This window comes from Jaculus jaculus, chromosome 5 (assembly GCF_020740685.1).
Source record: "Jaculus jaculus isolate mJacJac1 chromosome 5, mJacJac1.mat.Y.cur, whole genome shotgun sequence".
Taxonomy (NCBI): Eukaryota; Metazoa; Chordata; class Mammalia; order Rodentia; family Dipodidae; genus Jaculus; species Jaculus jaculus.
Genome location: NC_059106.1, coordinates 165,582,639 through 165,598,706, shown reverse-complemented (window position 1 = coordinate 165,598,706; position 16,068 = coordinate 165,582,639). Strand labels below are relative to the sequence as shown.

Sequence of the window (16,068 nt, the reverse complement as noted above, 5' to 3'; positions counted from 1 at the left end):
TATGCACTTACACAAGAGCTGGATTCTTACCTGCGTTCTTTCCTCACATCCTGGGAGAGGCCCGCTCCGGAATGTTCCACCCAGAAGATGCCAAGCCTCTATTTCCATATTGCAAGTGACCTGGAGCCAGCTTGTCCTCCTAGGGGTCCTCTTGCAGATCACCTTTGACGCCAGGCGCCTGACGAGGCCAGGTAGACACCTGACAAGATTGTCAGGACCGTGCTGCCAATGCTTCCATTCACAGGCAGCCCACGGGACAGGTGTATTGGAATGTGATGTTGCAACAGGCCTGACAGGAGCGAAGCTATAATAAAGAGAGAAACTCGGGCTCTTCCCTTCAGCTATCAGACGATCGAAACCAGAGTCCCCAGAGATTTGGAACTTCTCCAGGAATCTCATGCTATGGGAAGCAAAAGGCCTGATGCTGGTCAGGTGAGGAGCTGGTCTCCTCTGAAGAGATTTCACAAAGTGCTAACAACTTGGCAGACCCCCTTGCCGGAGAGACAGTGATGATGGCAGGGACCACACCTTGCATAGAGGCACCCACACTTGTACCTTTATTGAAACATAACCCTCACGTCAGGACCCCAAAGTGGACTTAGGGAGTCACTCTACCCCTTTGTTCCCTTTCCAAGTGTGGGCACACTCAATAAATCTTACCCTGCTTCTTGCCATTGCTTTTTTTTTTTTTAATTATTTATTTATTTATTTGAGAGTGACAGACACAGAGAGAAAGACAGAGGGAGAGAGAGAGAATGGGCGCGCCAGGGCTTCCAGCCACCGCAAACGAACTCCAGACGCGTGCGCCCCCTTGTGCATCTGGCTAACGTGGGACCTGGGGAACCGAGCCTCGAACCGGGGTCCTTAGGCTTCACAGGCAAGCGCTTAACCGCTAAGCCATCTCTCCAGCCCTTTTTTTGGCTTTTTGAGGTAGGGTCTCACTCTAGCTCAGGCCGACCTGGAATTCACTATGTAGTCTCAGGGTGGCCTCGAACTCACGGTGATCCTCCTACCTCTGCCTCCCGAGTGCTGGGATTAAAGGTGTGTGCCACCATGCCCGGCTTGCCATTTCTCTCTCTCTGTGTGTGTGTGTGTGTATTGTGACTGTGCACCCTCATGTTTGTGAGTACTGGAATGGGTGTCCCACACATTGTGTCCCACAGTGAGTGTATGGAGGTCAGAGGGTCACTCCAGGCATCTCTTTATCTCTCTCCTTCTATCTTTTTTTTTTTTTTTAACAGATCTCTTCTTTTTTCAAAAAAATATTTTATTTATTTATTTGACATAGAAAGAGAGAGAACAGGTACACCAGGGCCTCCAGCCACTGCAAACAAACTCCAGATGCATATGCATCTGGCTTAGGTGGGTCCTGGGGAACCGAACCTGGGTCCTTTGGCTTTATAGGCAAGCGCCCTAACCACTAAGCCATCCCTGCAGCCTTCTCTTTCTATCTTACTTGAGGCAGGGTCTCTCCTTTTTTTTTCTGTTTTTCATTAGTCTGCTGGGCTGAGAGCGTCTCCTGTGTCTGCCTCTTTTCTACCTGCAGGCTGGGATTACGCTCCCTAGTCCCTGGATTTTTACTTGGTGTCTGGCCGTTAGAACTGAGGCGCTCCCCGCCCCCCACCGCCAGCTCCCTGGCTTGCCTCTTTAGGTGGCGTCCATGGGGCCGACAGTGCTGCATGAGATTGCAGGGCGGTGCCGTCTTCCTCAGCGAGGGGCCGGGCTCCTGGGCAAAGCTCTAATTGTCTCTGTAGAGGGAGATACTTCCAAATAAGCTAAAGTTCCTAACGGTGTCAGGTCCACTTAGGCTTAGGTTTTAAATAAAAAGTGAGAACCTGGAGCTGGAGAGATTGCTCAGTGGTTAAGGCGCTTGCCTGTAAAGACTACGGACCTGGCTTCTATTCCCGTACTCACGCAAAGCCAGATGCACAAGGCGGCACTTGCATCTGGAGTCCGTTTGCAGTGACTAGAGTTCCTGACGTGCAGATTCATTCTCTCTCTCTCTCTGTCTGTCTCTCTGCCTCTTTCTAAAATAAATAAATAACTTTTTAAAATATTTCATTTATTTATTTATTTGACAGAGAAGGGGGGGAGGAGGGAGAGAATGGGCGCGCCAGGGCCTCTAGCTACTGCAAACAAACTCCAGATGTATGCCCTCCCTGGTGCATCTGGCTAACGTGGGTCCTGGGGAATTGAACCTGGGTCCTTTGATTTTTGCGGGCAAGCATCTTAACCACGAACCATCCCTCCAGCTCATAAAATAACTTTCTTAAAAAAGGGAGAGCCTGTCCAGTGTGTTGAAGTGACCAGCTCATCACCCAGGGACATGTTGGTGGGGTCTGGGCATATAGTGGGCACTTGCTACTCACTCTGGGCCATGAAGATGATGCTGGTGTTGGCCTCAGGTGTGAGTGGGCTGGCCCAGCTTGTGTTTATCCTTCATGTGTGCCCACGGTGCTCCCTCCACTCCTGGAATGTGCCTGTCACACTGAGGAAACGGAGTCAGAGCCTGGGTCACAGCACCAAAGCACCTGGCCACTGCACACAATAAAGTGTTGCCGGTTTTCTTTTGTTACATTCTCGCTGATGCTCCCACATCTGCAAGAGGCAAAAAGGAAAGGGAACCAGGGCCAAGAGCCTGGCACCCTTTGCTTATGTGAAACCATAGCAACAGTGTGGTCAGGTGCCTGCATCCCCCAGATTCCGACTGTGCACTGTGGGCTGGGAAAAGTAAGTGGCTGTTTCTACCTGTGTGTTTGACCTCACGGGAGTCTTGACATCTACCTGAGGTGCACCCATCTCCCAAGAGAGTACTCTGTCTCCTATGAGAGCACCCCGTCTCCTGAGAGAGTACTCCATCTCTTATAAGAGCCCCCATTTCCTGCAGGAGCCCCCTGTCTCCTAGGGGAGGACCCCACCTCCCCTGTCCACTCCTCACTGGCTTGCAAGGGCAGCAGAATGCACAGCGCTGTGTCCTTGACATGGGTGTCAAGCAGGAAGCTTGATCTTCCTGATGCTTTGTGTATGACTTGAAAATTCCAAGCAGTCCAAGGAACCTGGTATCTATGCGCAAATGCTAATAGGCTGTGCAATTGTGAGCTGGGGTTCTTCCTACAGCTGCATTTCTCATGAGGTGCTCCACCCACTGACTGCTACTGCCAGTGTTGCCCTACGACCTGGACCCTGGCCACCCCACAAACCAGGCTCCATCACCTGTCCTCAGTAAGCCAACCAAAAGAGCCAAATTAAAGCCAGGCGTGGTGGCGCACGCCTTTAATCCCACCACTGGGGAGGCAGAGGTAGGAGGATTTCCGGTGAGTTTGAGGCCACCCTGAGACTCCATAGTGAATTCCAGGTCAGCCTGGGCTAGAGTGAGACCCTACCTCAAAAAGGAAAATGAAAAGAGCCAAATTAATAACAGAAAGCACAAAGAGGAGATTTAGTCAATGTAGCCACATTGAGAAGAGGGACAAAGAGATCTGGTTAAGCACATAAAAAAATCCCACATAGGGATTTTTTTCAATGGGCTACCTCCTTTTATTTATTAGAGTCAGAGAGAGAGAGAGGGAGGGAGGGAGAGAAAGCGAGCAACAGAGAGAAAGAGTGAGAATGGGCGCACCAGGGCTTCCAGCCCCTGTAAACAAACTCTGTATGCGTGCGCCTCCTTGTGCATCTGGCTAACGTGGGTCCTGGGGAATTGAACCTGGGTCCTATGGCCTTGCAGGCAAGCGCCTGAACTGCTAAGCCATCCCTCCAGCCCCCATGTAGGGATTTTGACATAGAGTTTAGGTTTAAGTAGCCAGCGAGAGAGCTGCCTAGCCAGGCAGTCCTGGTCAAGGGGTACTCCAGCTCACCACGGACCTGTCATCTCCTGGGCTCCAGTCTCTTCTGCAAGGTGGTGGTCTGACAAGTTGACATCACTGTGTGACATCACTTCCTGAGAGGCAGGTTCCTCCTCTAGCTGGCACCAGGCTTCTGCCCTTTCTTTTTCTCAGCATGAAACTCCTGGAGGAAGGTGCAGGCCTTGGGCATCCTTGTTTTCAATAGTCCGAGAGCTGAAGGGAGGGGTGAGCCTTTCAACAGTCTCTTCGTTTCTGTCAGGGTGGTGATGCCCTGCTCAGCAGGCTGCCTGCGTGTTGGGTGCCAGTGTCCTAAGACCGCCTGACTCTAGAAGGAGACAGGGTGAAAAGATCCTTGGGGCTCCTAGGTTGGGTAACTTGTTGGAACGCAGAGCATGAAAGCTAGGTGACAGAGCGACCTGCTCCCAAGTAGGAAGCGTTCCGCACCAGCCAGGAAAAGACCCAGTTCCTTCCCGGCCTTCCTTTTAAAGGAAATGTCTTGACTATGTCTTTCCATAGGAGAACAGCGCAGCCAAAACACACGTGCAAGCTGTCGGCTGCTCAAGTTCACGGGGTTCCCTTGGTCACAGCTCCCCCGCTTGCAATGCAGCACTACGGCAGAGTGTCCTTGTTGGTCTCAGGAGAGTGGGTTGGGGGCGGACTGGAATTGAGCAGGGAGCCCGCGAGGCCCAGGCCCATCTTCTTAGAATGTCTTGGGGCTGGATGCCATCTTGTTTCCAGAATTTAAAAAATATATATTTATTTACTTGTAACAGAGAGAGGGGGAGAGAATGGGCATGCCAGAGCTTCTTGCCACTCTACATATGAGCTCCAGACACGTGTGCTATTTGGTGCATCTGGCTTTACACGGGTACCAGAGAATTGAACTTAGTCTGTCTGGCTTTGCAAGACAGTACCTTTAACTGCTGAGCCATCTTTCTTGCCCCTCTAGAATTTTGTTTATTTTTATTTATTTATTTGAGAGCGACAGACAGAGAGAGAAAGAGGCAGAGAGAGAGAGAGAGGGAGGGAGAGAGAGAGAGAGAGAGAGAGAGAGAGAGAGAGAGAGAGAGAGAGAATGGGCGCACCAGGGCCTCCGGCTACTGCAAATGAACATCAGACGCATGCGCCCCTTTGTGCATCTGGCTAACGTGGGTCCTGGGGAATAGAGCCTTGAACTGGGGTCCTTAGACTTCACAGGTAAGTGCTTAACCGCTAAGCCATCTCTCCAGCCCTAGATTTTTTTTAAACTCAGCCTCCTGGGAGAGTTCCTTATAAAATACATCCACATAAACCAGATGCAAAAAGTGGTCCAGATATCTATCATTCATTTGCAGAAGCAAGAAGCCCTGGTGAATTACCCCATCTTCCACACATGCAAGCAAATAAGTAAAGAAACTTAAAAAAAAAGAAATAGATCTTTAGGTATACATATATATTGTGATAAGACTTGGCTTACCACTCTGGAAGGCATTTTCAGTTGCAAGTACCAAGTCCATGCCCATTCCTCTAAAACAAAAGTTCTAAAAGACCGAAATCCACATGGTCAGAGTCATTGCACAGCCACACCCCACTCTTGGTACCAATTCTGTTGTAGTCAGTTTCAGGGTGCTGGAATGAACCTCCAGACCAGACACAGTTACAGGAGGAAGGGAATTTATTTGAAGCTCACAGATCCAGGGGAAGCTCCATAGTGGTGGGAAAGCTGGCTCCCTCTCCCGGGTCCGTGCAGAGATACCACCAACAGCAGTCCAGGAGCCCTAGGCCGAGGTTAAGTACTCTGCACACCTTCAGGCTGGAAGCAGATCCGCCCCCAGTAACACCTCCTCCAGGTAGGAGAATGGAAATTTCACATTATAACCTTGAATAAAACCCCTGAATCTGTTGGGGGACATCCACGCAAACTACCAGGGGAGACTTTTATGCCCTTGATGAAATGTGACTGTCCAGTGAGGGGAGTTCAAGGTGTTCAAGGAGGGAACCAGGGTGACCCCTGTTGAGTTTTGGCCGAGTGGTCGGAGAGAAAAGAGGAAGGGTGTGGAGCTCTGAGACTTAACAGGAGCTGATGCTGTGGCTGAGCCCAGCTTGATAGGTCTGTGGAGCCCAGGCTTTGACCCTTGGGGCGCTGCTAACAGTACCTTTGTATTTGTATTCTTTTGTATTTGGGTGCCGTTTCCTCCTACAGCTTGATTAAAGTGAAAAATATAGCAGAACCCCTTTACAAGCATCTTCTCAGCTTCTTACAGTTCTCTGGAGTGTTCTGAGGAGGGTCACCAGGGCTGGTGTGCAAAGCTTAATGGCAAAGGAAAGTGAAACCATGGTGAGATTGCAAGGTATGCTGGGACTTTCTTGTCGCCAAGCAACAGCACAACTTGGGAGTTCCTCGGCCTGGAATTTGGGGGGCTCCTTCCTCATCAGCACAAAGGGACATGGTTTCCAGGTTAGAGCCGTTCGTGCCGGTGTGTGGCTACTTGGGTTTAACCTCCTCAAGCTGAAAAACAAAATGCTGACGGAAGGACTCTGACTGCCCCCTGCTGTGATGGGGCCGGTGCCAGTGACCCTACGCCGTCACCTGTCCACCACGGTTCTGTGGTGCACGCCAGCTTTGACTGCTCTTCCCTGGAACGGAAGGGCATTTATTGGGAATGGCACAGTTCAGTCTTCGGTTGATTTTGAAGCTGCAGGTGGCATGGAAGATTCTGGGCTTACTTGAGGAAAAGGTCTCAGGAGTGAGGCAGGTCTGTGGCTGGTTGTTTGGCCTAGGTGTCCCATGACTGGGAGAAGGTGTCAGTTCTGGGGATTCTAGAGACTGCTGCCACTTAGCCTTGTAAAAAGCTTGTGCTTGGGCCGGAGGGATGGCTTAGCAGTTAAGGCGTTTGCTGGCAAAGCCAAAAAGGACCCAGGTTCGATTCCCCAGGACCCACATTAGCCAGATGCACACATTTGGAGTTTGTTTGCAGTGGCTGGAGGCCCTGAGTGACCATCCTCTCCCTCTCTCCCTCTTTCTCTATCAAATAAATAAAAATAAAATGTTAAAAATAATAAATATTAAACTGTTAAATATTAAAAATATTTTTAAAAAGCTGGTACCAGATGTTCCAGAGGGCAGCACTTAGAACCCCAGGCAAGGATTTAGTATGAGTGTTCATGTGTAAGCATAGGTTTGTGTATGCATGCGTACATTTGTTGAGGCCAGGAGTCAACCTCAGTTATTATTCTTCCTCCTTTTTTAAAAAAAATATTTTACTTTTATTTATTTATTTGAGAGAGATAATGGGTACACCAGGGCCTCTAGCCACTGCAAATGGACACATGTACCACCTTGTGCATCTGGCTTACGTGGATCCTGGGGAATCAAACCTGGGTCCTTAGGCTTCATAGGCAGGCATCTTAACCACTAAGCCATCTCTCCAGCCCCCACCTTCTTTCTTTTTTCTTTTCTTTCTTTTTTTGAGACAGGGTCTCATGGGACCAAGAACTTACTTATTCAGCCAGGCTGGCTAGCCAGTGAGCCCTAGAGACCCTCCTGTCTTGGCTGGTGCTGGGTTTACAGGCATATGCTATCACACATGGGCTTTTTTTCGAGGTAGGGTCTGGCTCTATCCTTAAGCTAACCTGGAATTCACTAGTCTCAGTCTCTGGCCTCCAATTCACAGTGATCCTCCTACCTCAGCTTCCTGAGTGCTGGGATTAAAGGCCTGTATCACCATACCAGGCTTCATGTGTGGCTTTTTAAATAGACACTTGGGGTTAAAATTTAGATCCTCACCAGGCATGGTGGAGCACACCTTTAATCTCAGCACTCGAGAGGCAGAGGTAGGAGGATCGCTGTGAGTTTGAGGCCACCCTGAGGCTACATAGTGAATTCCAGGTCAGCCTGGGCTAGAGCGAGACCCTACCTCGAAAAACCAAAAAAAGAATTTAGGTTCTCCTGCTTGGGTGGCAAGCACTTTATCAACTAAGGCTTATGGCCCCAAATGAACTTCTAAAAGCCCTACTTAAACAGGTCGCCATATTCCAGACTCTGGGTGGGGGTGAGGGTGGGGGTTCGGGTAGCTGGTAAACCTGAGAAGATTCTCAGCACTGGTTTTCTTTAGGGAGAGCTCTAGGGCCTGGTCTCTGCCCTCACTGGCACTAACGTAGACATTAGCTCTGGGCCTTCTGGCTGCCTAGAAAGGCCGATGAGTTTGGGGACCCTCTCTTGCAAGTGAGGGACCCTCTGCAAAGTTTGTGAAGCCCTGCCCATTGCATGGGTGGAAGAAGTTAATCCTCAGCGTAGCATAGCACTTTAATTCGCTAAAGAAGATTACTGGTTTTAAAACGTCCTTTCCAGTTGGTTGTGTCCATTTCGCAAATGGGGCAGCGTTGTTCCCAGGTGGCGGGGCCGGAGGGCGTCCCTGGGTCACCTGGCCCCGACTGAAGGCTTCCCCTCTGACACTGACACGGTGGCAGCTGTGAGTCTGGGTTTGCGCACCGGCGGGATGAGGGGGAGCCGGGCGTGGTGGCACGTGCCCGCAACCCCAGCCCTCGGAAGACTGAGGCAGGAGGATTGAGAGTTCCAAGCCAGCCCGGGCTACTTAGCGGAGTCACCCCGCTTATGCGGGTGCAGTCTGCTTAGTGAGGGTTTGTAGTGGCTGAAAAACCAGGGGGGCACTAACAAATGCCAGTCTGCCCAGCTGCTTGAGGGTGGGAATCCTTAAAGCTGGGGCCATGAAAAAGTTTTCCAACTTAGAGAGATTCCCTTAGTGACTATTCATCATAGCGTCAGTCTCATATGCTATTGTTAGTTCTGTTATTTTGTTCACTTTCTGACTTGTTTTGGAGCTTGAGCACCTTGCGTTTGAAGGAACGGGTGCTCTTAGATTTTGAGGTTAGGATAGAGGCACCAAATAAAAGTGATTTTATGAGCTTAAGACTTTATTGTAATGGCGGAGAGTGAGAGAGAAAGAGAGAGAGAGAAGGAGGGAGGGAGGGATGACCGGGAGGAAGAAAGGAACAGGAAAAGAAAGAGGGAGATAGAAAGGGAAAAGGAGGAGAGAGAGGAAGGGTTGTGCATGCACCAGGGAGAGAATAAAAGGAATCAAGAGAGGGAGTGGGGACAGAGAGAAGGAAAGAGAGGAGATAATGGGGATCCATGCAATGGAGCAGACAGAAGAGAGAAAGAGCACTGAAGGGCTGGAGGGATGGCTTAGTGGTTAAGGCATTTGCCTGCAATGACAAAGGATCAAGGTTCGCCTCCCCAGGACCCACATAAATCAGATGCACAAGGTGGTGTATGTGTTTGGAGTTCATTTGCAGCGGCTGGAGGCCCTGGCACGCCCATTCTTTCTGTCTCTCTCTCTCTGCCTCTTTTATCCCCCCTCTCTTTCAACTAGATAAATAAAAATAAAATAAAAAGAAAAAGAAAAAAAGAAAAGAGCACTAGAGGTGAGAGAGAGAGAGAGACAGAGACAGAGAGAGAGAGAGGTTTATGGAGAGGAGGGAAATTGCTTGGCGATGTGCTGAGGTATGGGGGGGGGTCATTCTTTCTTCTCAGCTCAGAGGTCTCTTCAATTACCATAATAGGAGGGGATTCTAAAATCCCAGGCCTAGTTGGAGCATGGCTGGATAGGAGTAGGGAGAAAGCTTTGGACTCTTCAAGGTGGCGGGCAACATTTTGTGGGGCTGGAGACCCACGTTTCTTATGAGAATCAAGGCACCCACCAAAGCCATCTCCATTCTTAGTAAAGTGGCTGGTTAGCTCAGTGTAGAAGGTTTCAGTGAACCTTCACAGCATCGCCCTGAGCCATCTTCTGTTTTATTTTCAAGCAATGAAAAGCTCAGGCTGTGGAGACCAAGGATGGTGACTTCCCTGTCATTGGTGCATCGAGTTCCTCTGGTAAAATTTTCCAGAAAAGATTGTTTATATATCACTTATTTTTAACATGAATAGGCATGCTTTCTTATCCAAATATATATATTTTTTAGTTCCAACTCTTTGTGATTGGAAACAAGAATATGTAGCTAGTCCCTGACATCCACTTGTTGAGTGTGACGTCCTGGGCATGGGTGAAGAAACAGTTGTGTCACATCCTACAGAATTGAGAAGCCAGATCTCTGTGTTTTAGACCTGCATGCCTGGGCTTTGCTTCCAGACACCAGGTCACCAAAAGCTGCCAGCCAGGGTTCGCACACCACTGTGGTTTTGTTGGAGGAGGGAGCGGGCCTGCAGAAGAGAAGCTTGTGGGAAGCCGGGGGTAAGAAAGGAAGAGAAGGAATGGATGGCCTAGCCCTGAACTCTGCAATAGCAGCCTGGCAAAGTCGTTATTTTTATAATCTTTCCATTTGGTGTTTTGGAGTCTGCTCAATCCACCAGAGAATTAAAGAATTTTCTCTGCCTCTCTTAAGTGCGCTCCCAGTGACGGGACAGCCATTCCCTGGGGAAGATGGAGGTCTATCTTGCGTCACCCTCAGACTTCCAGTGGCTCAGCTTGGGTCAAATCCACAGGCCAGCTACTGGGTTCCCATACTGCCTTCCTGGACAGCATCTAGCATCCCCTAGTGGTCTGGCCTCTGCCCACCTGGCATCGGGCCTCAGTGCGCACTTGGGGTTCCGCTGGGCATCTCTGGGGTCTGGCTACAGAAGACCCATTCTTGTAGGACTGTGGCAGAAACTGACTATTTTTCTGCATTATAATGGCCATAAAATTGCCCTTCTGGAACGCCTTATGATAACAGGATTGTAGTTTGGTTTATTGTCCAAATATGCACGTACGTGTGTGAGTGTGGGTGTGCCACGGCATGCCTGTGGCTATCAGAGGAGTTGTCTAGAGACAGGGTCTCTTGCTGCTGCAAATGAGCCTGGGCCTGTGAGCTTCCCTGGGCTTCACCTCCCGTTGTCTTAGGTATATGGGATCCCAGAGGCATGGGCCACTTTGTGTGTGGCTTTACGTGGGTGCTGGGGAACTGAAACTAGGCTGGGAGGCTTGGCAAGCAAGTGCCTTTAACTGCTGATCCATCTGCCTTAGGCCTACCTTTTAGATTTGGAAACAAGGTGTTTTGGAGCCAGGTATGGTGGTGCACACCTTAATCCAAGCACTCAGGAAACTGAAGTAGAATGACTGTGAGTTTGAAGCCAGCCTGGGGTCACAGGGTGAGTTCCAGGTCAGCCTGGGCTAGAGCGAGACCCTGCCTTATAAAACACACACACAAAACAAGTGCACGTTTGCACGCACATGCACGTGCCTTGGCACGTGTGTGGAGGTCAGAGGACAACCTTGGGATGTTGGTCCTCTCCTTTCACCTTGGTTTGGAGATAAGGTCTCTCTCGATTGCCACTCGAGATCCAGACTGTGGGTGCACCTCCCGCCACAGGACGGGCTGGGATTGCAGATGCGTACCCCACTGCCTGTCTGGCTTCACGTGGCTGCCGAGGGTCCCAATGCCAGTCTTCAGGTTGTGAAGCAAACACTTTTAACCACCGAGCCATCTCTCCAGCCTCTATCTTTTAGATTTATATTCTAAAACATAAGTTCATCGTATATTAAGCTCACATTATAATTCCATTTTGTTGTGCTCATATAATTTCGTATTCATTGACTATTTTACATGTTCTTTGAATTACTCTCACATTTTTGTACAACTTACATCTAGATAGAAACTGTTTTCATGTTCAGAGTTATTTTTTACTTTTTTTTTTTTTTAGGTAGGGTCTTGCTCTAGCTTAGGCTGTCCTGGAATTCTCTATGGAGTCACAGGCTGGCCCCGAACTCACAGTGATCCTCCTACCTCTGCCTCCTGAGTGCTGTGATTAAAGGGGTATGCCTCTGTACCCAGCATACCCACTCCTCTTTTTTAATACTTTTATTTATACGAGAGAGAGAATGGGTGTGCTGGCCTTCTTGCCACTGTGCACATACTCCAGACATGTGCACCACTTTGTGCATCTGGCTTTACATGGGCATTCAGGAATCGAATCCTGGGCCGGCAAGCTTTGTAAGCGAGCATCTTTAACTGCTGAACCATATCCCTAGCTTCAAACTTTTTTTTTTTTTTTTGGCTTTTTGAGGTAGGGTCTCACTCTAGCCCAGGCTGACCTGGAATTCACTATGAAGTCTCAGGGTGGCCTTGAACTCACGGTGATCCTCCCACCTCTGCCTCCCCAGTGCTGGTATTAAAGGCGTGCGCCACCACACCCGGGAAACTTTTCATTTTGAGATTGATTTTTAGGTTGGAACTCTCAATTCTTGTCCTTGCTGATGTAGAAAGCCCAGGTTATTGTGTTTAGTGAGATCTAGATGTCTGTGGGGCACGCTGTCTTTGCTCTCCTCTGAAGGGTCACCTGTTACCTGTTTCTGCTCCAGGTGGTGGTCTGCCACGCGGTGGGCGAGACCCTTCAGTTCCTGGTCAGCACAGAGCCTGCCTCAATGGCAGACTCAGGAAGCCAGCTGTATGATGTGCGCCTCACCCCGTTCCACTTACAGGTAAGGCTGTGTAGATGACGTGGGTCACAGGACTCTTCTCTTGAACTTGTAGTTCCATGCCATAGGAGGGACAGGGATAGGGTTTGTAGTACATTACAGAGCAGTGAATTTCCATCTTCTCATTTAATTCCCAGCATGAACACACATACACACACTTTTGGGAGCTGCCCTTGCGGGGCATTTAAACAAACCAGGTTGTGTGGACCAGCAGGGTGAGCTAAGAGGCACCTGAAATGAAGCGAGCAGCGCAGGTTCAGAGCCAGGCACAGGCCTCAGAGGTCTGCTGCATCTCGGACAGGTAACAGAGCCCATGGGCGTTGTCGCTGTTTCCTTTTTGTTGACCAAAAGCAGCTGAAGGGAGGAATGTTTTTTCTCATTTCGGCTTACAGTCTCGAAGGCAAGCTTCACGATGGCAGGGGAAAGCATGGCACGGGCAGAGGCTGGGCAGCACCTCTGCCACAGCAGATGGAAACCAGCAGCAAGAGAGCGAGCGAAACTCTAGCAAGCTGTAGCATCCCTATGCCCGCCCCGAACAAGCAAGTGGCCACTTCCCAAATTGCCATCAGCTTGGAACCAGATGCTCAGAACACATGAGTGTGTGTGTTTGTGTGCGGGGGGCATGCCTGATCCAAACCACCCCTGGTGCGCATTGCTTTCTACTGAGCCTTTGAAAACGTGACTATCCAGCTATGGTGACACAAACCTGTAGTCCTAGCTTCTCTCAAACCTGGGACAGGTTGACAAGTTCAAGGCTACCCTGGACTACACAGTGTGATGCCGTGTCAGCCTGTGGATCAGCGGTAGAGCACTTGCTCAGCAAGCTTAAGCCCTGCCTTCAATTCCTGGTATTCCCCTAAAACCACATGGTGCAAGTTAAAGAAATCAGTATTGTTTTCCTTGTGGTAGATTTATAGGAAGGCGTAAGTTACGTGTAACTTTATGGAATTCACACATGTAATTTTGTAGAGACAGATAGCTATAGTAAGGGTGATAGACTTGGTGAAACTTCTGGATGCCTGAGTCCTCAGGTTTACTATGCATCTCTTGCATTGAGAAAAATATTCACAGCTTCTACTCAGCTGGTGATTCGAATCTGAAATTTTGGGTCCCAGATTTTTTTTTTTCTTCTTGAGCTCATAACTATCTCCTCTGCCTTATACCTGGCCTCTAATATTGGTGATGAATCGGGTTTTGCAGATTCCTAGCCACAAAAAAAGAAAGGTGATCTTCACTTATTTTTCTTACAAAGACATTGATATAGTTTTTATTTATAGAAAGAAATTGACTCGTACATAACAGTGGGCAGTTATAAAAGCACAGCCTCCATCTGGCATGGCCTTAGCAACCAGCCCCAACAAGATGTTCTGATTACCTGTGTGGTTATTTTCCGACATCTGTTTCCCAGCTCCAGGCAGCAGGCACCCCATCTTCAAGGGTCTACTGACAGTTCTGTTGCCCATGCACCTGCCTGGTTGGGTAGGGACACAAGCTGGTTGCCTGCAGCAATAAAATGAAAGCATGTTTTTGCTAGAATCATCTGCATTTGCAGATGCAAGAAAGATGTCATTTCCCTCACACTTCTCATATGCGTTGTGTCCTGAGGATTCAGGTTAGCCCAAAAGCCATTCTTCCACTTTTGGCTGGAGGTGAGGATGGGAGTGGGGATGTGGAAAGCCTGGACTTTGCCCTAGAACGTGGGTCTGGCTGAGCTATGCAGCCTGGCATATTGGTTTGCTGTCACTGCTGCAGCAGTAAGTGACCACGGACGTGGCTCAGAACAGCAGTTTCTGGTCAGCGTCTGCATCTGGTGTTGAGGTGGTGTCAGGGCACCCCCTCTCTGGAGACTACTGGGGTGTTAGCAGAACTTGGGTCCTTGGGACTGTAGCCTAGGGCCTTTGCCCCTGCTGGTTGGCTGTAGAGAGCTCGCGGGCAGCCATGATCTTTCCTTGTGGGTTCATGGCACGATCAGTCTTTGCCAGCCCAGCCACTGTGTGTCCAGCCTTCATGTCCCACCTCTTGGCCCACTCTGCTGTCATCCTCTCCCTTTTTTATTTATTTATTTGAGGCAAGCCCAACAGACTGCCCCCTTTTTTATGAGAGAGAGAGAGTGAGAGAGAGAATTGGCATGCCAGGACCTCCAGCCACTGTAATCGAACTCCAGATGTATATGCCACCTTGTGCGTGTGTGCCACCTCGTGCACTGGCGTTACCTTGTATGTCTGGCTTATGTGGAATCTGGAGACTCGAACATGGGTCCTCAAGATATGCAGGCAAGTGCCTTAACTGCTAAGCCACCTCTCCAGCCCACCTCTCCCATTTTTAAGGATGCCTGTGATTCCTTTGGGTCACTAAAGAACCAGGGTGCTTTCTCCACCCAAAGGTCCCTTTTTGTCTGATCCCAAATACGGGGCTCCAGGGGCAGGGTGTGGCTATCTTTCCATGATTTTGCCGCCCCCTCCCCCACCATCGGTTAGATTGGGAAACTCGTTGAGGCTGCTGAAGTGGTCTGGGCTAGAGGTGGGAACGTGGCATGACGGTCACCAGGGATCCCTGAGTGTGGTGCTAGGGAGACCCATGCCCAGGCTTGGCAGTATGGCCTGGGTCTCTGCTCTCTCCTCTCCTATACCTTGTTGGCATGCCCAGAAAAAACAACGTAGAGCATAGTGAGTTTCTCACCTGTGGCATGTGACCTCCAGCCACCCGGCCCGAGGGGCTCGTTGCAAGACCTACCCAGGCAGAGGAGGGGCTGGAAAGGAATGTGAGGCTCTCCTCTTCCATTCTCAAAGTACATCATAGGCCAAGCGGGAGGCTGAGTGATGAGTTTTGAGAACAAATGAATAGAAAGACACACACACACACACCAGCTAATCAGAAATCAAGTAGAGGGTTGGAGAGATGGCTCAGTGGTTAAGGCACTTGCCTGCAAAGCCTAAGAACTCACGTTTGAACCTCCAGGTCCCACGTAAGCCAGACGCACAGTGACACAAGCCCACAAGGGGGCTCATGCATCTAGAGTTAGTTTGCACCGGCTAAAGGCCCTGGCGCACCCATTCTCTCTCTGCCTCTTTCTTTCTTTCTCAAGAGTAAATTCTTAAAAATTGGGTTTAAAAAAAAAAAAAGAAGCAAACTCTGGTGGAGAGAGCAGCTGTCCAGTGACCTTCGCTTGTGTGTTTGAGCAGCTGGAGTTCCACCTGGAAGAGGAGAGAGAGGACGTCCAGATCAGATGGTCCCTCATCCGTGTGTCAGAAACCGCCATTAAGATTCAGCCCCGAGCCCCAGGGGAGGTCAGTCCGTAAGTTTTTATCATTCTGTCCATTGGTGTGAGGACACACGCGTGGCAGGACACCTCGAGGAGGAGATGAGACTTGGATTGGGTGGCTCTGAGGTGGGTAGCCCTTGCTAGCTGTCCTCCTCACACCGACCCAGGTCACATGAGACAAAGCACCGTGGGGACATCTTTGATAAAGAGGACATTTCCCTCCTGCTTCCTGGGGTCTTAGGGTTTGAGCACAGGGAATGGTCTGCAGAGAGTCGCCACGCAAGGTGACCCTAAGGTGTCCCTTTCCCTTGCTGGGAAAGCCAGGCAAATCACCTATGACAAAAACTTAGGTTGTCAAGTGCTTCATTCTGGTGACTTTCATGAAATATATATATATGTTTGTTCTATTTCAGACTCCACTTTAGCTGAGACATCAGCACAGTTGAAATGAGGGAATTTATTAGTTTGTCAATAAAAGTTTTCCTTTTCTTGTTTCTATCTCTTTTTC

At 49.6% G+C, this 16,068-nt stretch overlaps 1 protein-coding gene across 2 annotated transcripts in view; it reads left to right on the top strand.

Annotated features, from left to right (window-relative positions):
• C2cd2 (C2 calcium dependent domain containing 2) overlaps positions 1 to 16,068 on the top strand; it is a 72,335-nt gene that overhangs the window by 20,780 nt on the left and 35,487 nt on the right. For both annotated transcript variants that reach the window (XM_045149242.1, XM_045149244.1), the window contains exons 3-4: positions 12,182 to 12,301; positions 15,481 to 15,585. In XM_045149242.1, coding sequence (XP_045005177.1) covers positions 12,182 to 12,301; positions 15,481 to 15,585 — 225 coding nt within the window. The remainder of the gene's footprint in view (positions 1 to 12,181; positions 12,302 to 15,480; positions 15,586 to 16,068) is intronic.